The following is a 23,768-nucleotide window of genomic DNA, read 5'->3' on the forward strand; positions in this document are numbered from 1 at the left end:
ATTCTTCTTTAATCCATCTCAGCACCAGCTGCAAGTTCCTATGAAGAGTTTCAACTTCTTTCACTGAGCTTGTGCTCTCTGCACTACCATTCAGCATGTCCTACCTGAGCCCAGGGCTCTGCTGGGCCCCACCTCCCCACTTGTTCCCCAGGACCTGGAACATCCCATCCCACTTCAGCATCATCCAGCACATTGGGTACTTCCTCCTTGCCTTTGGCTTTAAATGGCTGGGGGCAATGCAGAGAGGAGGGACTCAAAACATTCAGGTATTACCCCATTACACCAAACCCCACAGAGAAAAGAAGAGGTTAAGCCCCAGAAGGTTTTTTAAGCTGGTATTTTTATTAGAACTCTCTACATAAAGCACCTTTGCCTGCCTTAACCTCTCCCAACGCAGCTCTTCGTTACACAGCACGAGATGCTTCGAGCTACTCCGCGTTCCTGGATTTGGACACGGCCGCCCTCACCGCCTGCATGATGGCATCCTTGTCAATGCCAAACATCCTCAGCAGCTCCGCTGGCTTCCCGCTGCGGGGCACGTGGGACACAGCCAGGCGAGTGACGGTGACGCCGGGCTCGCCCACGACAGCGGCACACACGGCCTCGCCCATGCCACCTGCGGAGAGAGGGCAGACACGGCACTGATGGAGTGTCCGAGCAGGGAACAGCCACACTGGCTGTGTGTGTCTGAGCAAAGGGCCCTGCAAATTACAGCCTCCATTCCCAGGCTTAGGAAAACACCAATCACACGTGTCTGAGTGGGCCAACTGTGAAATGAAAATGTCCCTGTAGCAAAGGCACTCTGAGGACGAGCAGGCTCCTGTTTCTTAGGTACTCAGCCATCAGCAGCATGACGCACCTGCCTCTCAAGGGCACAGGACTGTCAGCAAGCTCTCATCACCTCAGCATCAGCCACCAGGAACCAGGTTTAAAAATACACTTAGACTGAAGAGCATTACAAGTGTACTTAACATGCTGAAATTCCAACCAATCTCAGCAGCACTTCAGAGCTCCATCTTTTCACAGTGCCTGTACGTGCCACTGGGCACCTCTCTGGGTTATGTAATGTATTCACAACCTTTGCTCAGAGCTCTGCTCTGACTCACTATCAGTCACAGGGACAAAGGATGCAATGGGAACTACATGGAGGCAGGAGAGACACTGGAAGCAGAAGTACTAGGGAAGAAAAAACCAGGACTTGTGTCAAAAGCATGTGCTGTGAGACCTGGTAAAAGGGGCACTTTAGGTGTTATCCTTCAGCCAGAGTGTATCCAGGATCACAGGGCTGCCCACAGCTCCAGGCACGGTGGGATTTAACCAAACTGAGCCTCCAGCCAGAGGCACCTCTGTGGATGCAGCTGGCGAGATGAGTGTGATGGGGCCTGCAATGCACTCAGGGTTGTGATGCTCAGACACCTGCCCTGCCTGCACCACAGAGCACTGTGCCAGCACAAAGCCTCTGTTCAGCACCTCACAGTTAAGACTGCCATCTTGCAAACCTGCAGTAAAATACTTGTCCAGAGCTGAACACTAAGCTGGAAAATGGTGAGGTTCAGTGATCTATCACCATCCATAGTCTGGGACAAAGGTATGGTGTATCCAGCACTCATGGTAGAACCAGCTCACTTCAGGTACTCTGGCGATTATATCCCCTGGCGATATCCCACCTTAATTTAGGATAATATTCTCATAACTGTAGTTACTAATTTCTGTTAGTAGGTATCTATGATGGTGGAGAGGAAAAAGGGAGGAATTTACCTCAGAGTAACTGTGGAAAACCTACAGAAACTGCCCAAACCATCTGATTTCAAGCACCCTGGAGCCAAGCTTTTGGATGCACAGCAATGGTCTCTCTTGCAATTTCACACCTGCAGAGCAGCTGCTGTACAGCCATTCAGAGAGCACTGTGCAGAACCCCTGCAGCACAGCAGGAATTTACAATTTCACTGGGCACAAATGAATCCAGACTTCACTTGGACCAAGTGCACAAAGGGCACACAAGGCCAAGTTAGTCAGAAAGGCAGCCCTGATTACCCCATACATCTCAGGAACCTCTTAACCCTCAGTGTCACTTTGTAATCCTAACAGCACCAAAAAAGGCTGAAATGTCTCTTTTGCTTTAATGGGATGACAGTATCAGGTCCCGTACTCCTCTGTCAGGTCAGAAACTGGGAGCTTCCAGCCTCTGAGGGCTGTGACTGCCCAGACCCCACTCACCTTCATGGTAGTGGTCCTCAACAGTGATAATCCTGCCCTTGGTTGCTCTTGCACTTTCAAGTATTGTCTTCTTATCCAGGGGCTTTATAGTGAAGGGATCAATCACACGGATGTAGATTTTTTCTGCATAAAGAAATGAAATTTGCAACAATGAATTGCAACATGCAAGACAATGCCAGTGGTATGGGCAATGGCTGTGATCTCCTAGACCATTATGAGAACTGCCCACATGAACTTCCAGGTTCATGCACCTATGGCTCATCTACCACAGAACCCAGCCAAGCCTAATTTTTCTATGTATTCTTTCTCCGTGCACCTTGTGGAACAGTGATATCCATTCATTCACAGACATGATGGAGGAGGCTTGGATGAGGGACTCAAGGTTACCAGGAGCACCCATCAGCAAAAGTCATGTAACTGGCTTTCCCCAGGTAAGAGCAGAATTCAGTCCCCAGAAAATCCTCCTTATTCAGACTGTCAATTGTAATTTTTTTCCCAGACCTTTATTTTACCTTTAACTTTACTGTCAAGCCAAGTACAATTTCCACCTGATTTTTCAGTCTGTAGGCATTCTGAATTCTTTCTTCACTGCAGGCTGCCACATCTCAGGTGTGCCCGTCTGAACTCCCCGGCCCCACTGGGGCACCCTTAAGGTTGGTTGGCATCACACCCAGAATCTGCCCTGCCCTCGTAAGGCAGGCCCAGATGGCTCATTAAAGCTACACACAAATGGCAATTGTTTATAAAGAATAGCGATTATGTGAGGTTGTCTCTGACCCTGGCTGGCTGAACACTGGGCTGACTCCTACACATGAAGAGGCCCTATTGTCACAGTTTTGTGACTGAAGGCTCTTTAGTGGCCAATATATTTTGGGTATTAGATGCTGCCTCTGCACTATGGGATTATCTCTCCAGAGGTGATTACTCAGACTTCAAGATCAGCTGAGCACTGTAAAGCACGGTAAATGTAGAAAAATAACAATGGTTCTGAAAATACAACTTTCAAAATGCCCTAAGCTTGGTGACTCAAGGTCATGACAAAGTATCAGTCCACCCAGATATGGCACACAAAGCTCCCCATAAGCCACAGGCACCATTACTGTATTACCTCCTGCTATTTGTAATCTCTTCCTCAGCAGAGGCCCCTGACTCACAGATGGGTTTTTGATGGTTCCTTTATTTCACTGAAGGATTAGCATTGCTGTGACATGTCAGTGACTTGAGTACTGCCACAGATTTTTGCCCCTTCCAGGCTAGTTCAGAGCTGCTACATTCAGAGGAACCCAGGTTATCAATGAGCCCAGCCCAGGGCCAGGTGCCCACGGGCACACAGGTGACGGGCTGCGGTTTGGGACCTGGCCCCAGCCTGTTTGCAGCCGATTGTGCTGTACCTGGCCCACCCAGATCAGCTGCCACTCCTGCTTCTCACACAGGGTCCCCAAGCATCTGCCCACAGGGCACTATCACAGATCAGCAATTCTAAGGAGACCTTGATCTGATCTGTTTGACAATTGTCATGGCCACTAATGCTGCTAAGCCAACTAAAACCTCCTCCTTTAGGCAAGACTGGCAGCTGCACGCTATGTTGTACTGTATCAGCTAACAGGTGACTGACTAGCTGTCTGAACAGTGTAATTAATGTTTACCAGTACAAAGGGTCAGCAGTTAGGCTGACTGGTATTGATTTTTTTTCTGTGTTAAATTACAAAAAGGAAAAAAGCCCCACCTTTTCTCAGCTGCTCTGCTGCAGCCAGTGCTTCATGCAGAGTGACTCCTGCTCCAATCACAGTCACTTGGTCATCCTTACTCTTCAAAACCACCTGCAAGAAAAAACCTCCATGTGTTTTTAACACTAAATCTTACTGGGTTTTTTTACATTTCTAGAGATTTTAATGAAAAGATCAAATCTTTGGCATTGGAATACTTTAGAGGGAAAAGGGCATTTCCAAAAGGAACACTGTGTTTTTTTTCTGATTCTATTTATTTACCTTTGCCTGTCCAATATGGAAGTCCTCATTGTTGTTGTAAATGACAGCATTTTCAGGACGACTAGTTCTGATGAAACAAATGCCCTGTTTCCAAAGTAAACATGTTAGAAGTTAGGAAAACAGAAAAGTGTTGACATTCTAGTTGATAAAACCTACGAAAAAAACCCCATCAAAATGACTTTTTCTATTTGTCTGATGTTCACCCTTCTAAGTTACCTCTGGTTCTTATAAGTAAGCTCTCTCTGTCCCACCAATTCCCATTAGCCCTTTGTGGCAGCTGGTTGCTTCAAACAGTACAAAACACTTCACCTCCTCTTAAAGCACACTGATAACTTCTAATTTCCTTTCTGATTCCAAGATATTTATTTCTCTTTTGTTCTCTTGGGGAAATGGAGAATCCTACTTGAGTTAATTAGACTCTTAGAACTGTACCATGTATATGCTACTTTACTCTGTCAATTTTAAATTAGAGAAGAAATGCTGGGCTGAAAGCAAGGAAAAATGCATCAGTTAGAGTTCAGATGCCCTTCCAGAAGAAGCAGAAAACTTGTACTTTAATCTCTTCTTCACACTCCTTTCTCCATCTCCCATCTTTTTTTCCACAAACCACTCACCCCATTTGTTATACACCAAATTTCCACACTCCCTTATGGAAAACCTATAGTGGCAAGATTGAAAGTTTTCAGATCATTTGCTCCTTTCTCAAAAAAAACTCCTATGGCAGCCAATGGAAGTATCAATCAAGGAGATGATCAAAATCCTCAATATAAATTTGTCTTTCCATATCCAGCTTCAAGTCTGACCCCAGAGACAATGTACTAGGAGAGCAATTTTAAATTTACTAAAGGCCTAAGGGAGTTACTCAATATAGATTCAAACTGCATTCGGTGTGTAATCATTTACATCTCCCCAAATCTGACCCACAGCATTCCAGACTCTTCATTCTGCACTAGCCTGGACAGAATGTCTGTAACCTTTCCTTGCAAAGAAAATATCCCACTGCCACGCTGGAGCCTCTGGAAGAATTTACGTGGGTAGAGACATGCAAGAAACATGCCAGAAGCAACAAGAGTAGTACAAAAGACAGAATTATTCTCCAGCTCAGAAATACTGTGATGCAAACCTTGGTGTTGGCAGCTATTTCCACTGCTTTTTCAGTGGCTACAGCATCACTGGGGTAAAACACAGTGGAATTGGGAATAGCCCGGAACATGCACAGATCCTCCAGTCCCATTTGAGATGGCCCATCCTCACCTGAAAGAATTAAAGCAGGGTTACAAAAGAGCAAGTACACATTTTTGACAATCACTCAATATAGAAGTGAGGTTCAATGTAAACCAGGCAAAAAAAAAAGGAGAAAAGGATAAAATCAGGCACACACACAACATGCAAGACTACCTGCTTGAGAAAAGAATCATCTTCTCCTTAAACTTGGAACCATCTAAACAGTAAATAAGGATAGAAAGAGACTAAAAAGAAAGAAAACTGGGATTAAAAAGAAAAAATAGGGAATAAAGTATAACAGTAAAACAACACAAAAGGAATACAACCAAATAGGAAGGGTACAGATACAGAAAGTGGGTCACAAGATTTTTGAGCATCTTCAGATTTACATGTGCTGAGGCAAAATTTATACTTGTCAATAAGCATTCCTACAGACATAAACTGCTGGAAATGTGAAAGGAGAATTGCATGTGTCCCATGAGAAATGGAGAGTGCAATTGGTGCAACTACTCTCAAATTCTTAGGCTGATTTCAAGATTAAATGAAGGGTATGTATGTATTTTTTAATACTGTAAAAAGGTCTTTTAAGGAGCAGTAGAACATCTGTGTTGTTAATTTAACAACTCAAGCGCCTCACGGCATAAACTGCAGATCTATGAGAAAGAATCGTTCGCCAGGACACGTGCTGGATGCCATGATTTTCCATGGTTAAAGAAACAACCACCACAACACCCCCCGCCCCCAGTGACCTTATGTAACGGAGCTTTGGGAATGGCACTGTTCCAAACCAACCATGCACAGAGCTCTGAATCCAGTCATGTCACAGCCTGCAGCAGCAGGGCAAAGAGCCTTCCCACATGCACCCGCTACCTGTTATTCAAGAAGGACGAGTTCGCGAGGAAGGAGGAGAATATTTTCCTAAGAGCAGCACAAAATTCTGAAGAACTTTAAACAGGTTAAAGAAATAAGTCATTGAACTCTGCCACTGCATATTACTAATAAAGTAAGCACCGACCAGGAAGAGGAAGTGTCTCAGCTCTCAGTGATGACATGGAAAAACCCTCTCAACATCACAGTTTCTAAATGGCTGCACTCTGAATGAGAGGGATCCCCAGTGGGAATTTTCCTTTCCTAAAATGCACCCACACAATGAAGACATAGAAGAAAAGTGAAATTATGAAGAATAAAATTATCAGGTGATAATTTTAAAAACCTGAATCTAAATCTTATCCAAGGTGGAGAGTTACTACTCATGCTTGTCCTGCTTTTGCTACAATGGTGCCAATACCACCAGCATTCAAAGCTCCTCAATTCAATTAAAAGTAACCTACAGACTAGCACCAAGTTGAGTCTGGCCCCAAGTCTTTATGAAAATCCCAATTTACATGGTTTTGGAGTACCACAGATCAAATCAGAGTATAATTCCCAATTACATCTGCAAAACCTACATTTAAAGCTTAATAAAAGAAGTGCTTAATATGAACAGTAGCAAATGTCCAGGATATAAAACAGTCTAAACAATTAATATTTATATTTTTGACACCTGTAAACTACAATTTCTTTTTCCTATATGTCCAGTTTGAAAAATACAGATTTTTCCATTATTCTCTTATGATGTTAAAACTTATTTAATGTTTTGGTCCATCAGCAGCTATTGGTCTAGGAGTGAACTTAGTACAAGTTCAGAAGGTCATTGTGAAAGCTATTTCTCATAAATTTAAAGGGTTCAAATTTCAGTGCAGCAGAAGCCCAGGTCTACCTAGAACTGCATACATAAAACTTCAATTTTCACCACAGATCCAGATTGGATTCTGAATTCCATGCAGATTTGGAATTCCATGCAGGCCCAAAATTCTAATAGGAAGTACACTTCATTCATACCCTTTCATTTAAAATTGAATTTTTTAACTGCGAAAGGATTTCTCTGAATACCTTTCTTTATAACTCTTTATGTAAGTTGCAAAACTTTGGGTTAAAATTCTTTTTTGAAAATCAAGTTGAGGCTTGAATGAGATTTGTACCTCAAACAACTTTATAAATCCAACTCTGCACTTCATAGTCACAGCTCCCAGCAGAACATTTCATGTGCTGAAATTTGAAACTTGGGAGTGTAGTTCTAGGAGACAATTCGGGTAACCCAAAGGAGTTTTATCTTCTTAAATGAGCAAAGACCAAACCTAATTGGCTTTTGCACCAACACACTGCTTGCTAAAAGTCTGAAGGTGGAAGGACTGATTTTAGTAAGAAAAGAGGCTTGTAACAATCCTTCCCTCAATTACATACAAAAGGCATAATCTGATACACACTATATACAGTCTCTGCTCCAGAAAACCATACTGCTTCAAGTTCACTTCGAGGTTTGGGATGATATCACACATGTGTATGAAGCATCTTTAAATCTTTACCAATATTACAGGTCAAATTAACTATTTTGTTTTAAATGAAAAAAAAAAATCCAACTCTACTCCAAGCCTTACTGCCAGCCAGAACTATTAAATCAACTGAAAAATTGATGTATGCAGAGAGCCTTAATTTACTACCCCTGTCAGCTCTCCTTCTCTTTCGCTTTCCCTAGAAATACCTACTAGTTTTTCAAGCATGAATGTCTACTTGCATTTTCCTTCTTGGTATGCAAGTCTGTTCCTGTTTTCATGGGTCATGTCTATGCATTTCAAATAAAAAATAAAATTCTCTTCCTCCTTCAAACCAAAGCCAACCCCAACATGATCTGACGTATTCCAAACAGTTATGGTGGGAAGCCAAGACCAGAGAAGGCTCTGCTGGTGAGGGCCCTCAGCCAGTCGGTTGAGATGTGCTGGCTCAGCTGCCTTTCTCTCCCCTGGCAAACCCTTTTCCCACACCTCTCAGGTGGATGGACTGCAGGACAGGGCCTGGGGGAGCAAAGCTCCTTCTGCAGTAAGATATCCCAGGTTTGGCTGGGATAGTTCATTTTTTAACTTAGCTGGTACAGTGGTGTGTTTCGGATTTAGGATGAGAATACTGTTGATAACACACCGATGTTTTGGTTGTTGCTGTGTGGTGTTATCCTAAGTCAAGGACTTTTCAGTGTTCTCATGCTCTGCCAGTGAGGAGATGGACAAAAGGCTGGGAGGGACCATGGCCCAGACAGCTGACCCAAGCTGGCCACAGGGACATTCCATACCACAGAATGCCATGCTCTGCATATGAACTGGGGGGAGTTGGCTGGAAGGGGCTGACCACAGCTCAGGGACAGGCTGGGCATTGGTCAGTGGGTGATGAGAAATTGTATTGTGCTTGTTTTTTGGGGTTTATTTTTATAATTACAATTATTATTAGTAGTAGTATGTTTTACTTTGTTTCATTTATTAAATCATTCTAAACTCACAGGCTTTTTTCTGATTCTCCTCCCAATCCCACTGCAGGGACAGGGAGTGTGTGAGTGGCTGGGACATACTTGGTTGCCAGCTGGAATTAAACCACAACAGATCAGGCTCATCAGCTCCTGAGCAATCTCAACACACAAGAGTCTATGGGAGCTGATGAGATGCATCCCAGAGTCCCAAGGGAATTGGCTGATGTAGCTGCCAGGACACTCTCCATGAAAAGTCACAGCAGTACCAGGTGGAGCCCTTGGTGACTGGAAAAAGGGAAACACTGCACCCAGTTTTAAAAAGGGGAAAAGAGAGGATACTGGGAACTACCAACTACCACCCTGTGCCTGGGAAGATCCTGGAACAGATTCTCCTAGAAGATGTACTAAGGCACATGGAGGACAGGGAGGTGATCCAAGACAACTATGGGTAAGTCCTGCCTGACTTTGAGCAACCTGGTCTAGTGGGAGATGTTGGAATGAGATGACCTTTAAGGTCCCCTTTCTATGATTCAATGTTCTGAATTATGTAATGGCTTCACAGTTCCTGTTTCATCAGTACTTGAGAGGTTTTGGATTTTTTTAATCACCATATCAACAATTTCAGTAGTGAAAAATACTGGGATAAGTTGAAGTAGTTATTTCAAATGTGTGATCTCTAAAATGTTTTTGAGATAGATAGACAAGAGCATCTGTGCAAGAACAGTATCATTAGTTTCTCACTTTAGAGACTGGGAAACAAAGGTACAGTAAGCACATGACTATTCTCTCCACAGAAGAACAGAAGACATCAGCTGCAAAGATGAAATGGAACCTAAACTCCTCAGTTTCAGTCCAATCCCTTTTATATCAGTCTTCACTTGTACAGTAGAAAAGCTTGTAGGGAAAAGTCCTATTTTCATCAGGCCAAAGAGGAAAAAAAAGCAGATGACAGCTTGAAATTTTTCTCATTCTTTCTAAATGTGACAATGTGTCCCACAAAAGTGGATTTGCAAATACAACTTCGTCCTATCGATGCTGCTACTGTTACACCACCCCAGCTGTAATAAACCTTTCCTCCACAGAGCAGAATCCATTTGACTGCTAGACACTTATCACTAAATGGATGGGGACTGCTGCTAGGAGGGTGTGGGTGCCCTTACCGATGGAAACCCCGCAGTGAGAGCCGCAGAGGTTGATGTTGCTCTCGGAGATGGCAGCCATGCGGATCTGGTCAAATGACCGCGAGAAGAAGGTGGCAAAGGTGCTGGCAAAAGGAATGGTCCTGTCACGAGTGGCACAACCAACTGCAATGCTCACCTGAAAGAGGGACATTGGACAAGAACAGTGAATTCCTCATTTATCAGTTGTTTCCAGGACACCATCTGTGGGACTTCTTGCCCTAAAAATTTAGCAAGAAGCTCTCAACGCAGATTAAAAATCTCTGTTTAGTCCTGCTTCTAATTGCTGGTGTTCCCAGAAAGGGAAGGAGGCAACTCAGCCTCCCAGTGTCTATCCTTCTGCATCTCCTCTGCTCCTTGCTTCAACTGCCAGCTGTTACTGTTATTCTTACTGGCAGCTTCTTTTCTTTATCTACTTCAAGCAGCCATTCACAGATTTTTAAGACTTATCCCCTCTTTCTTCTCCTGGATCAAAGGCTTACATTCTCAGTCCAACAGACATGCTCTTGCTGTCTCCAGCAAACAAAAATCATCATTACTAAGAGGGAATGGATTTACCTGTGTTATTTGGACTGGTATTTGCTAAAAGAGCCCTTCTTTAGCAAAATGGAAATTAAAACAAGGTTGCTAAATTGGTTATTGCTACAATTACCTCATACATTTATTTGAAAACAATTAGACCCTGCATTTTAAGGGGACTCACACTGAATGGTTATACTGATCTTTCAATAAACCAAGGGAGCAGTTACCATGTTCTGCTCAGCAATGTAGCACTCGATGTATCGACTGGGATGTTCCTTCTTGAAGAGCTCTGAGAAGGTGGAGTTCTTTGTGTCGCCATCCAGAGCAATCACTCGATCGTTAGCGTGGCCCAGTTTTGCAAGCGCAACCCCGTAAGCTTTGCGGGTGGCCCACTGCAAAAGGGAAACACACCAGGGCTGCTGTAACTTGCTGCTTCTAGAGGATTTTTTCTCTTCCTATTTTATTGTTTTCAAATGATAGCAGTATCAAAAGTACATACGAGAACGGTGACACACAGAACAGTAAACAAGCCCACAATGAAGCATTAGAAAATACATCTGTGCTGAAACTGGCAACTCCCCATCAATCCTGCTAGGAAATGTTTAAAACCTTGCTTTCCAATCATGGAAATTCACTGAACCTCAAGGAGTTTCTTCAATTTCAAATGCACATAAAGTAGTTTAGAAAATTGATAATGATCATGAAATGAAGAACGATTTGAATCTTCATATTTTAATGTATTTATATACCATTTCAATACCCAGCAAGTTGATTGTCTCTGTCACACCACAGAAACAGGTGTTTGCCTACTGAGAATAGGTGGGTAGTTGAAATTGTGGCAAGGGATAACACACCTGCCATCCAGTTAAACAGTCTCACACTTTGAAATATCTGACAAACAGTGGAAAAGAAGGGAATACCTTTTCTCCCACTTTATAAGTTGGTGGAGATGGCATCTTAATGTTTCTAATATTTACTATAGGTGCATCTTCTTCTGGAAGGGCTGGAGAAAGCTTTTTCTTGTTTTGGATCCTGTCATCTATTTCCTGAATGACTTGTTCAGCCATATTTTTCGGAAGGGGCTTTCCATGCCAGCTTTCCTTATCTTCAACACCTGTGTATTTCAAAAAAAACATTACAAGTAAGAAAAGTATAAAAACAATTTAGGTTTTTAGCTGCAGATTTTACCCAGATAAAAGTGCAACAGAGTATGACAGTCTAGTATTGTCTTCCAAGGAACAAATTACTTGAACAATTACAGTGGTATTCAACTGCATTACAACAAACACATTTAAACAAATAGGAGGAATTTTACATAATCAAATAACATATATTCCGAACTTGTGACAAAATCCCAGCATTTTCTACTGAAATTATTTGTAAATTGGCACCTAAAAGACCTGGTCCCTAAGTATGGCAGGAAGCAACCAGTAAATCAGCGTGAACACCTCCCATGAAATTTCAACAGTTAAGCCTATTTAAACAAACTCAGTTAAGTTTGAAACCACAGTTAACCAAGGTGTCCAATTCAAACAAGACCTGATGTTTTACAGCTTTATTTTAATAGCTTCTGATGACTCTTACCTGTGCACCTGGCACTAACAGCCAAATCACCTCTCTGGCTGACACACTGCTTTTCCCTAAGTCACTGCAAATAATGAACTTTGCTTGCTTATTCAGTGAAAAGGGATGAAGATATTCACTGCTGTTATTAATATTTATCTGGTCAGAAAGGCAAGCTCACAGAGTGCTGCTAAAAGCTGTAGCTAAAGGGAATCACAGCAACCCTTGACACGCTGAGTGTGCATTTATTCCATCCCACGGACACAACACTTCAGAGCTGGCACACATCTCACTCGATAGGACCAAACCAATTTTCTCAGCAATGACGTTGCTGAGAGGTAGAGAAGTTGAAAGACCTTCTGCATGCTATTCCTCAGATGTGCAGGTTCCTTTACTGCAGCACTAGGTACCTATCACACCCATATGCATATGCAAAGCAGTCGTTGTTTTATTACCTGATATGCCTTTGCCTTTAAAAGTCTTTGCAATGATGGCTGTTGGCTGATGTTTGGCCTGGCCAAAGGCTTTGCAAAGCTCCTCCACACTGTGTCCATCCACGATGATGGCATGCCAGCTAAGAACACAAACAGATCAACTGTTTCTAAAGGGTTTTAGCATGTGACACTCTCTGGTAGTCAGCAATAACAATAACAAATACTAACTTCATTCCAGAGCAGTGTCTTTTTAAGAGACCCAAAGTATGCCAGAAACACGAACTAGCATTTATTTGAGACCATAAAAAATAGCACAGCCGCTTTTTTATAATGCAAAATGAGTCACAGGGGGATCAACAGCTATGAGCAAAATTCACAGCCCACAGATAGCTACATTTCTTCAGACATAATGGCCATTTTTAATCACAAGAGCAAATCAAACATCTAGAAATAAGATGAAAACTGACAATAGATGTTGATTAAAAAAATCCCAAACACTCTGGCATAATTTAGTTTCTATTGTATCTGACAATTTTTTGGCATGGGCTTTGCATCTCCATAGAAATATGAAACTAAATGAAAGCCAATACACAAAGAATTCTCTTACAAGTAATGCTCTCCATGCTGTTTTTTTCTGATCTACTTGTTATGATAGGACATGTGGTCACAGTTATAAATCTGAATTTAATGTGATAAAAACAGTTTTAAGGCCCCTAACAGATTTATCTGAGCAAGCAGTCCTTATTTTTCCTCAAAACCAACAAATTCTGCCACTTTTAATATTCCTGCTGCAGCCATAAAGTCGACCAATATCAGGCATTATGATAGACCATCTTCCTTGATGATGGAATCCTTTAGAGCTGAAAGGTCTTTTGAACAATTCTGAGAAGCAAATAAACATACATTTTCAAATGAGAGATTATCCTGAACTCCTCCCACTCACATACCCAAAGGCCTCGCAGCGTTTCTGGTAGATTTCAACGTGATGCTGCAGAGGAGCAGGGTCACTTTGTCCAAGACGATTAATATCAAATATAGCAACAAGATTATCAAGCTTGTAAAAGCCAGCAAAGGCCATTGCCTCCCAAACAGAGCCTTCAGATAACTCTCCATCTCCAAGCAGACAGTACACTCGATAGCTAGAAGAAATTAAAAATGAAAATAAATTAGGTTTGATGTGTAAGCACTACTAAATCAAAACTCCTCCAATAATTCATAGTAAGAATTCACATCATTTTTCTATCCTAAACTCAATTCCCATTGTTCACTGCATTCACCTCAGCTAAAGTTATGTAACCCTGGACAAATCAAATTAAAATAGTTCTCAGCTGTTACATGTTAGAAAAATAAGATGAGAAATACTGCACTCCTTTCCAAACCTTTGTCTCTAAAAAATCAAGTCTTAAGCCTCTCATTGCAAGGCTTGATGGAACAAACCCATTGAACACTGTCACTGTGACTCAGCAAGATCCTGAACAATGCAGGGACAGTTACCTCTGCTACCTCCTTCCTCCCATACACCCTCTGGGAGGACAACCAACAGGAACTATTTCAGGAAACTCTAAATTGTGGATGAGCTCAGCAATGGGTTAAAGCATGCTGCATAACAAATTCAGAGTTCAGGAAAAAGATAACCAACATGCTATGACTTTGTAGACTATTTCTCCAACCACTAAAGCCTTTTATTTAGGTAAAACTCAGTGAGCAGGAGTACTGCCTCATCTCTACCAAATTCAGCCACAGCATTTGTCTTTTACTACCACTCTTTTTCTGGATAACAAAACTTTGTAAATGTTTATTACCCACTAAAATTAAAAAAAGAATACTAAACTAGCCTTCAAATACATACTTTTAAAACAAAATAATCGAGATGGCTGTCAGTGATTTTTTTTTACTCAACATGAAGCTAGAACAGACTTTTGATCTGATTCCCACCTGCCTTCAGCTAAATGTGAACTCCTCGCACTGAAGCTGCTCCCCAGTGCTGCACGCAAGACCACCTTTTCCTTTTGTCATGTAAGCACTGGTTAGATTTTTTCCACACGTAGCATCTGCTAAACTCAATTAAAATCAGCAAGTCATCTTTCACAGAAATGATTTCAAGCTAGTGAAGTGTAGGACACATTAACTGGGCAGCCTATGCTCAAATGTACTAGAACTGTCAAATAAAATATATCAACTGCATCAGGCTATTTTCCTCCTCATACAGATTTGCCTTTAGACATCTTCTTTTCTTGTGCACAAAACAAATGGCAGGAGCAGTCATTTTTGTCTCTGTGGAGTGCCTTTCTGATATCATTTTGGAGCCCTACTTTATGATTCAATTATGCTGTTATTGACCATAACAGTTCCATATCCAACGTTCTCCATTTGTCATCTGACTTTGAACAGATATCTCCAGCTTGCACTTTCCTTCTAAAGGGACACATCCAGTCTCAAAATGGCTATCAGTTACTCTCTGGAAGTTAGAGGCTCCTCCAACAACTCACTGTCTTCTCTGCTCAGGAACATCAGCTTGCAATGCTGTCAGGTTACAAAAGAAAGACACTAATTGTTGCTAATCTTTACACCCTTGGTAGTTTCACTGGTAACAGCTTTGTAATTATCATTTAAAACCTGAATCTGAAATTAGATTTGCGAATGGAGAACAGAATAAAGGAGAATCTGTCTTATCTATGTATGTATGATCTATCTATCTAATTCATTTTAACAAAATTTTCCCAGTGAATGCCTACAATCATGAAATACGAAGATGGAATTACCTGGCTCTGTCAAAGAATTTGCCAGTGTATGCCATTCCACAAGCAGCACCAAGACCCTGCCCAAGGGATCCAGTAGCCACATCAGTGAATGCTTGTCTCTGAGAATAAAAAGACAACAATTACTTTACAGTTAAGAAACAGAGGAAGTAATTTCCAGTGTTAGAAGAAGATGGTTCAACATATATCAAAATGCAGCTTCTCAGCCACAACAATGTGCAAGTCCCTCTAAATCTTGCCTTGAACCTCTGATTTCCCTGCAATGCAGGTATCTTCATGATGACTGTCACAAGCTAACTGGGCTCTCTGAGAGGGAAAGGAATTTCTCAGCTATGCTTCAGATGGCAGCAGTTAAGAATTAAGGATTTTGTGTAAAAAAGAATCAATTGAAATAACTGGCTGGGAATGGAAGGACCAATGAGGTGACCAAACTGCATATAAACTCTTGAAATACCTCAAAGCTGCTTAAAAGACAAGTGAAACCTGGATGGAACTTTATATAAACATTTATGAAATGGAAAACATTGCCATGCAGGACTGTAGGGGAACTTTACAACAACAACAAAGGTAATTTTTACATGCTAGTTCAAACACAGTTCAAATTCAATTTCAGCTGTGAAGCCATGAATGCCATCATCCTTCTTTAGACTTCATAAAGAAATCTCTATCTTTCCTGTACTGTACAGCTGGCAACCAAAATTGCTGTGAAATACATGCACTTATTGTTTCACACAAAACATAATTTTGTATCAAAGATTATGAGTACTCACTGGCACTGGGTGTCCTTCTAGAACAGAATCAATTTTCCTCAAGTTCAGTAATTCTGCTTCTTGTAGAAAGCCAGCCTCTGCCCAAACAGAATATAAAATTGGTGCTGCGTGACCCTAGAGAGAAACAGATATTTTAAACAAAGAGCAAGTTTCACAAATCCCAGGTATCAAGACAAAACTCTACAAAGCTGACAAACCCTGAAATCAGGTTCTTGTGTGCATTAGGAAGGCACAGAGTTATTAAACAGTTTTACAATGTACACATGCACACTAATGCTTGTTTCCAAGTTCTCCATGCCCCTGCTTAGAGCACCCCAGCAGGATGAGCGGTGTTACCCTGCTAGAACTTCCTTCGATACAAATGTACTCAAGATTGAATGCAATGAGTGACAACAGGCAAAGTTTTAAGCTTTGTACACTCAGACCTTTGTGGAGCAGTCATCTTTCACCCCTGGAGTCATCAGGAGTCAAGAGCATGCAGAGGTTTGAAGCCATTTAGCAACTCTGGACAGAAACCCTGATTAATTAGAGAGCTAAAGCAAACATGAGGAAGTGACTGTCTCAGTGCTTCACCACCTCAGCATCAACTGCTTGCTTCTCACTCAATTCCTTCTTTCAGAATGGCCACCAGAAATGGCAACAGTTACATCCAGCACAAAGACATTCACTATGGCTACACAGCACTACTGTGAGCCACCACTTGAGGAATTCTGCCTCAGAGATGGAATGTGCCTCACTGGAGCACTTCATCTGCCATGTTTTACATCGTTATGTGTTCTGAAGGCCCCTCACCTGCCTTTTGTCATATGAACAATACATCCCCATGATTTACAAAGGCACTATGTAAAAGGGGACAGAAGCACTGACAGCCAGCACAGACTGGGCCTTTAAGTGTTTTCTGACCCACAGTGGCTTCAGAAGTAGCACTGACTTTAATATCATACTGGCACAGTAGGAATGCGAACTACAAACTACTCACTAACCTGCCCTGTTTCATGTAATGCTCCCTGAGAAGCTGGCAGGAATTAGTGCCCACTGTGATGTGGCTGCAGGCAGAACAGCAGGGCTGCATTTAACAAGAGAGCACAAAAGCCAACTGCAACTGCCTCATTAGAAAATTGGTTATGCCAAAATAAAACAGACCTGATCGATTTTATAGACAATATAGTAACATTTATTATTTAACATAGTGAAGTTAAGACTTATCAGGACACATTATACAGACCCTTTTAAACTGTTTTTAAGTTATGCTACAACTTATTTCAGCCAGCTTTTGTCTTTCTGAAGCAGACAAATTCCAGACTCCCAAGTATTTCCAGCAGACTTCTATGCAGATGTAAGTAAGCACAAGTCAAGAAGACAATTTAATCTACAGACAGCTCTTTGCTACAGACTGCAACAGGACAGCAGAACAGTAATTATTTATTTACCTTTGAAAGAACAAACCGGTCGTTGCTGGCATTTCTGGGGTCTTGCACTTTGTACCTCATGGTATGGAAAAACAGCACAGACATAATCTCTGCTGCACTGCAACATGATGTAGGGTGGCTACAAGTCAAGAAGACCCAAGATTACCACTTGTGTTATAGTTTGCTCAGGACTGTATCTTTAAAATATCACTTTATCAGACCCCAACTCCTCAGCATTAAACCACACAAGTCTGAAGTGTCTGATACCCCACCCCTGTGCCGTTCCCCAGTGCCAATCAGTTGTACTTTGAGACAAGGGGAGCCTCTGATCGAGTTGAAGTGGATGTTCAATCTAGACCCTGCTGACACAGCTCAAGGACTTATCTTTCAGAGCTCTCCCTTCTCCATGCCAAGGATCACCACCTGAAGGGGTGACTGAAGCACAAGGACCTGTGTCAGTCTGGACCTGAAATCAGACTCCACTGATTTATCTGGCAGCAGAAATTCACACCAATGCAGAGGAAACAAGGACAGCTTTCCACAGTACTGGAGCCACTCGCTGAGTGGAGGAATGAAAAGCATCAGGACTTGTTCAGGCTCTGATGCACATGCAGGGATTGGTAATGCAAGATTAACTTTTGCAAAAGGTCTGGAACATTTATAATTGTATAATTTAGGAACCATTTCACTGTACCACATTAGAACTGACAGAATAATTCTGATTTCTAAAGAGGACATTAAATAATGCAATTCTTGTTTTCATCTTCTACTGAAACTGGATATGGAAATTTACTGTCTTCAGTAAACACCCAGATACACGTTGTAAAATACTAAATTGCTTAATCTTTGGCTAAGAGAGGAACCAACACTTTCTACATTTACATCTTTATGAGTTTGAAATATTGTATGAGTTGGTTTATCAAACATTTTGAAGTATCTGGGATAGCCTTTCCCATTGAACAATCTGGGATAACATTCTTCAACAGCAGCACGAATTCATACTTTAACTATAACTTGTGTTAGGAATACACAGGCCCATTTCAGAGGCAACTGTGCCATAAAGTACCAGTAAGTGAATATAGAGTTATGTGAAGAGGGTATTTGCAAGTGGCAAATATGGAGATATTCCACGTCAAGGTACATATTTCATCTGAAGTGCAATAGAAGAGCACAGAATTACTTTTATTTATCTACATTACTGTAATTTATGTAATGATCACTGTAATTCTTATGCACCTGGAAGGGGTGGCACTACTTGACCACTTGGGAGTACCAGCCTTGGCTTTTCACTTGCCATAAAGCTTAAAAGGGGTAAGGAGGCTCTTTAAAAACCTTTATTGAGTGTGGAAAATAGCATTTTTCAGATTCTACTGGCGTAAACAGCATCATTTGTGACATCAGCCGTTGCTACGGAAGTACAGGAAAGTAAATGATGAACAGTAAGAAGGTTGAAAATGCAGCTTCATCTCACTTTCTCTTCTACCAACATTTACTTTTCCTCTTTAGCAGGATATTCTTAAAATAGTTGATCCTACTTGTAGAACAGGACAAACTGACTATGAAAGTGTCACTTTTGTTTCCCACATGTACATTTACCATGCATGTTAGGATTAGACAACACTTTCACTAGAACTTTCATCAGAATATTTTCTTTTGATAGCAATAAACCTTCCCACCCAACATCCCCAACATAACTGTAATAAGAGAATAAAAACATGCAAAACACTAGCAAAATACAAATTATGGTTAGTGTCCATCCCTTAGTAAGTACTCACACACAGGGAACCAAGAGAATTAGCTTTAAACCATGGTTCAAACATATTAGTAAATATTTATGTATTTGAGTTAATCAATAAGCCTTACATGCTTGTTTAAAGCTTTCATTCCTTTAATTTTATTAACTTTATACTTAACCATACTTCTATGAACTCCTGGTCTTGATTAAAAAAGTTTTAAACCACCTAAAATGGTAGCGTGTGGAAATAAAAAAAAGTAGAAAAATTTAATAAATTACCTGAAAATTGGGGAGAAAACTTGTTAAAACTGCAGGTTAATTAAATGAATTTCTACTAACAGAAATAACAAAAAAGCCTTAACTTTGAAATACAGTCCTTCAGTAGGAAACCAAACCAAAGTACCCTAGAATACCAAAATCCTGGATCCACATAAAGCCAGGGTAAAATGATGACTCCAAATTAGCTTTGTGGGGTTTTTTTATTACTCTGCATCAATTAATATTTGTTCCATCTACATGTGTCCACTCATTTCAACTAGAAAGGATAGTGGCAGAAAGCTAAAATGGAACACTGAGTCAAAACTAAAATAAAAAGAAGAAAAAATAATCTGCAACAAGCGATCACACCACATATTATGAAACTTAACTGCCTCTTAAGAAACTCTTGCAACTTCCACTTTTAAGAATGTATCTATCCTGCTCTAGGAAGCCAAGGCACTGTTTCAAAACTGCAGAAATTTATCATCAGCTACAGGAGAGACTCTACTCATTTCAATGGAAATGTGTGCACTACTTATCTAAAAGAAAAAGCTCTTCCACACCCCAAAGCAAGTATGTTCAATCTTTACAACTAACTTAATAGAATTTTTTGCCCACGTAAGTAATTTTGAACACAAATTTTTTTTTTCCAGTTCACTGAATTTTTCCACTCCAGCTGGTGAAGTACTCAAAGTGATGTGTTTGAGCAACTTCAGGATTAGACTGACTTAGCTCTTGTCCAGGCAAAGGCTGTACTTCCTTTAACAAAAGGTAAAACAAGTAAAGACTGCAAGAACTGGTGTGTCATATTTACCACACCACCACTTGTGTTGCAATACATGTCACAGTTCACAGAAATTACTTCCTTGAAAGTAATAGGCAGGTTCTGTTTTCTCTGAAGTGCTTTTATTGCAAGTATTTCCCTCCAATTTTACAAACTACACCTTTAACAAACATGCATTTCCTTAACAAATCAAAGCCATCATGACAATTCACTTTTTAAATTAACTAAGCTTCTATTTAAACTTAACTTGCATTCAAACATCTTTTCCCATCCTCAGTGCACACCAACAATTTAAACAAAGTACATTGTCTCCGTTTTTGGAAAACATATTCATAATGCACAGCTGCTTTAGAAATGTCCATGCTTTGCTTAACTCCACAACAGACTGAATGTCTTTTGGGCACGTTACCACACCACCATCTTGACAAGCAAATCTTATTAAGAAAATATATTACTTGTCAACAGAATCTTCCCTCAAGAGCCCATCTTTCATAATCTGCTTGTTATCAGGTTGTGTAATAAATTCAGACTACACAACTCCAATGGCAGAATAAACCAGAGGGATTAATGAAATGCCTTTGTGCAAGAAGAACTCAGTGTTGTAGCAAACGTGAACCAGGGAATAAAAAGCTTGAGTAAAACTACTTTTGCTGTCTCTTCATCAATATGGTGAGAATGGTTTTACTGGTGAATTTCATGGATCGCGGAAGAGAAACAGAGGCTGTAGTGTGATCCTTACTCTTAAACAGCACATCAGACAAAACAGAGAAATAATTTTATCTGTTGATTAGACAACTGATACCATACATCCCTGTGGCCTGCTTAAAATACATACTGGAAGCTGAATACAGAAGCCCAAGCTCTACAAAGCACAATTTTTCACTTCCACACACACTTGAGTAATACTGTACACTGTAGCTCTGAAACAAATCAAGAACTAAAAGGACAATTGTTGGGTATCCCACACTTCTCTCTCCAGACTGGACCCAACAAGACACAGATTTGTAAAAAAGCACTGCTCTGACTCGCTGAGAGGTTTCCCGCGTCCAACACCCCATTTCACAGGAAGAACCACAGCAGCGCTTTCATTTGCTGTCTGCAAACGGAACGAGTAAAGTTCAGCTTCGAGAGCCATGTGAGGCAGCTCATGCCAGGCACAGGGTGGGGACTGTAAGGCAATTCAAAGAAGCTTTATAATATTTTACACACCACCCTCCTTCACACAAACCTCAGCATCCAAGCGATTCCTTCAGATTTTTTTTTAAACACTGCAGCTAGTTTCAAAGAGGTCCAAAGGAGGAAATTGCAACAAGATGGGATATATGTAAAAAAAAAAAGCCAGCACTTTATATGGAAGCATTCACATATTATTCAAGCAGAAAAAGTGGCTTTAATTTTACATGACTAAAAGCGGATTGTTTGCAGAGATTTTTTTCCATAGGTAAAGCACGATCAAAGAAAGGATAACCCTGGAATCTGCACACATCAGAGCCCACACTAAATCCTGTCCAGAGGCCTGAATAAACTGCCCATTGGAGACCGCGGGCATTGCACAGATAATCCCACTTGGGCTCACTTGAAATTCTGTGCAGAATTAGTTCCAACTGACGGGCACGCAATGAAAAAGAAGCCGCTTGCGCCTCGGGCACAAATTCTTTGGTTTCCAGTCCTGCACCAACTTAGCATTCCCGGCCTCTCTCCCAGTCACAACACCCGCCGGCACCGGCGGCCGACGCGGCCCAGCCCGGGCGGGCTCTGCCGGCGGAGCCCCCGGCCGCCATTTCCACACGTGCCACCTCCGCATCCATCAGCTCCGGCGGTGCCGGGGCTCCGGGCGGATCAGCCCTGCCCGCTCCCCATCCCCGCGCACGCCGCCCCAGCGCTCCCGCGGGCGGCACGGCCGGGCCCGCAGCATCCCCGCAGCGCGGGCGGGAAGCGGACCGCGGGACCGGGGGCTCTGCCCCCGGGGCACCGAAGCATCTTCGGGAAGCGGGAGCCCGGCACGGCCCCTCGCAGCACCATCCCGAGGCCGGATGCAGCCCCGGGATGCGGGAGCGCGGCTCCGGTGTGCGCCCCAGGGCGCTGCCCGCCCGCCTCCCTTACTCACCCGGAGCCGGCCGCGGTCGTGGCCTTGATGGAGTTGATGCGGAGCCGGTTGGCCGTGTCCTTCAGCGCCTGCAGCGTCTGCTGGTCGGGTTTGTGGTAATCCTCCATGTGGGCGACGCGGGAGGGCCGCGGCGGCTGCGGGGCTCGGGCGGCGACGGCTGAACCTGGGTTTGAGCTGGGCTCGGCAAGGGCTGCGGCAACGCGGCTCACCCGGGCCGAGCGCGGGGGCGCAGAGAGAAGGGCGGGGGCGGGGAGAGGAGCGAGGGGGCGGAGAGTGGAGCGGCCACCTCCCCCCTCCGTCTTCCCTCCCTCCCGCCCGCGGGCGGGGCAGGCCGGGCCGGGGCCGCTCTGGGCGCTGTGGGGGTCCCGCGGCGGCCCCGGCTCCTCCCGCGGGCGCCATTTCCGTCGCGCGCGGCCGTGCGCGGTGAGGCGGCGCTGAGGGCGAGGGAGCCGCGCTCCTCTCTTACCGCCGTTCAGGGAATCACAGAAGTGTTAGGGCTGGAAAGGAACTCTGGAGATCACCCAGTCCAACCCCCTTGCCAAGGCAGGGTCATCCAGAGCAGGTGACACAGGAACGAGTCCAGGTGGGTTTGGAATGTCTGCAGAGAGGGGGAGTCCGCGCCTTCCCTGGGCAGCTGTTCCAGTGCTTCCCCGTGAAGAAGTTCTCTCTCACGTTGAGGTGGAATTTCGTGTTTTAGCTTTAGCCATTGTTCCTGTCCTGTTGCTGGGCACCATTGAAAAGAATCTGGCACCATCCTCTTGGAACCTGTGTTTGAGATGTTTATATGCATTAATGAGATCCCCTCAGTCTTCTCCAGAATAAACAGGCCCAGCTCCTACAGTCTCTCCTCATAAGAGATGCTCCAGACCCCTCATCTTTGTGGCCTCCACTGGACCTCTCCAGCTGCTCCTTGTCTTGTACTGAGGAGCCCAGAGCTGGATTGAGAACTCCAGGTGTGCCTCACTAGGGCTGAGTAGAGGGGCAGGATCACCTCCCTCGACATTTTGATTCAATCCCTGCTCCATAAAGCTGTTGCTGAGGGTCTCCACCCCAGCCTGTTTCTGTCTAAAAGAATGTCACAGTACCCCACCGCTTAACAGGAACCTTGTTCTTCCACACAGTCAGGAGAAAGAGTAGCAGACTTGCCCCATGTGGCTTCCTGTCAGGAAATAATTCATATTTCCATAATATATGTTCAAAAATGTGATGAATACGGAGACTTTTGCATAAAATATTGACTTCACCAGCCATCAATCAGCCAATACATTTTCTCTAGCAATTCTGAACACCATGACATTAAAGCTACAGACTTAACTAGGCAAGTAAAATACTTCATATTTGTTCTAGAAAGCTCAAACAGCACTAAAAGTCACAATCTAGAAACAAAAAAATAGGTTAATCAGACAACAATGACAAAAAAAATAGTAGTGCTTGGTTGAAGGTTGGAATTTATGATCTTAATGGTATCTTCCAACCTTGATGATTC

At 42.7% G+C, this 23,768-nt stretch overlaps 1 protein-coding gene across 1 annotated transcript; it reads right to left on the reverse strand.

The window, feature by feature from the left end:
* Positions 1-428: 428 nt before the first annotated feature.
* TKT (transketolase) lies at positions 429-22,432 on the reverse strand (the record flags this gene model as incomplete). The annotated part of the gene is made up of 14 exons (XM_082288466.1): positions 22,283-22,432; positions 17,420-17,537; positions 15,990-16,103; positions 15,223-15,320; positions 13,408-13,599; positions 12,482-12,600; positions 11,384-11,577; positions 10,691-10,855; positions 9,924-10,080; positions 5,329-5,459; positions 4,206-4,289; positions 3,944-4,037; positions 2,218-2,340; positions 429-616 (listed from the first exon to the last, which is right to left on the reverse strand). The coding sequence occupies exons 1-14, from the start codon at positions 22,387-22,389 to the stop codon at positions 429-431; spliced, it is 1,884 nt and encodes a 627-aa protein (XP_082144592.1). The 5' UTR covers positions 22,390-22,432.
* Between the last annotated feature and the right edge of the window lie 1,336 nt (positions 22,433-23,768).

The sequence above is a fragment of the Coloeus monedula genome (genome assembly GCF_965178545.1).
Source record: "Coloeus monedula genome assembly, chromosome: 11".
Lineage (NCBI taxonomy): Eukaryota > Metazoa > Chordata > Aves > Passeriformes > Corvidae > Coloeus > Coloeus monedula.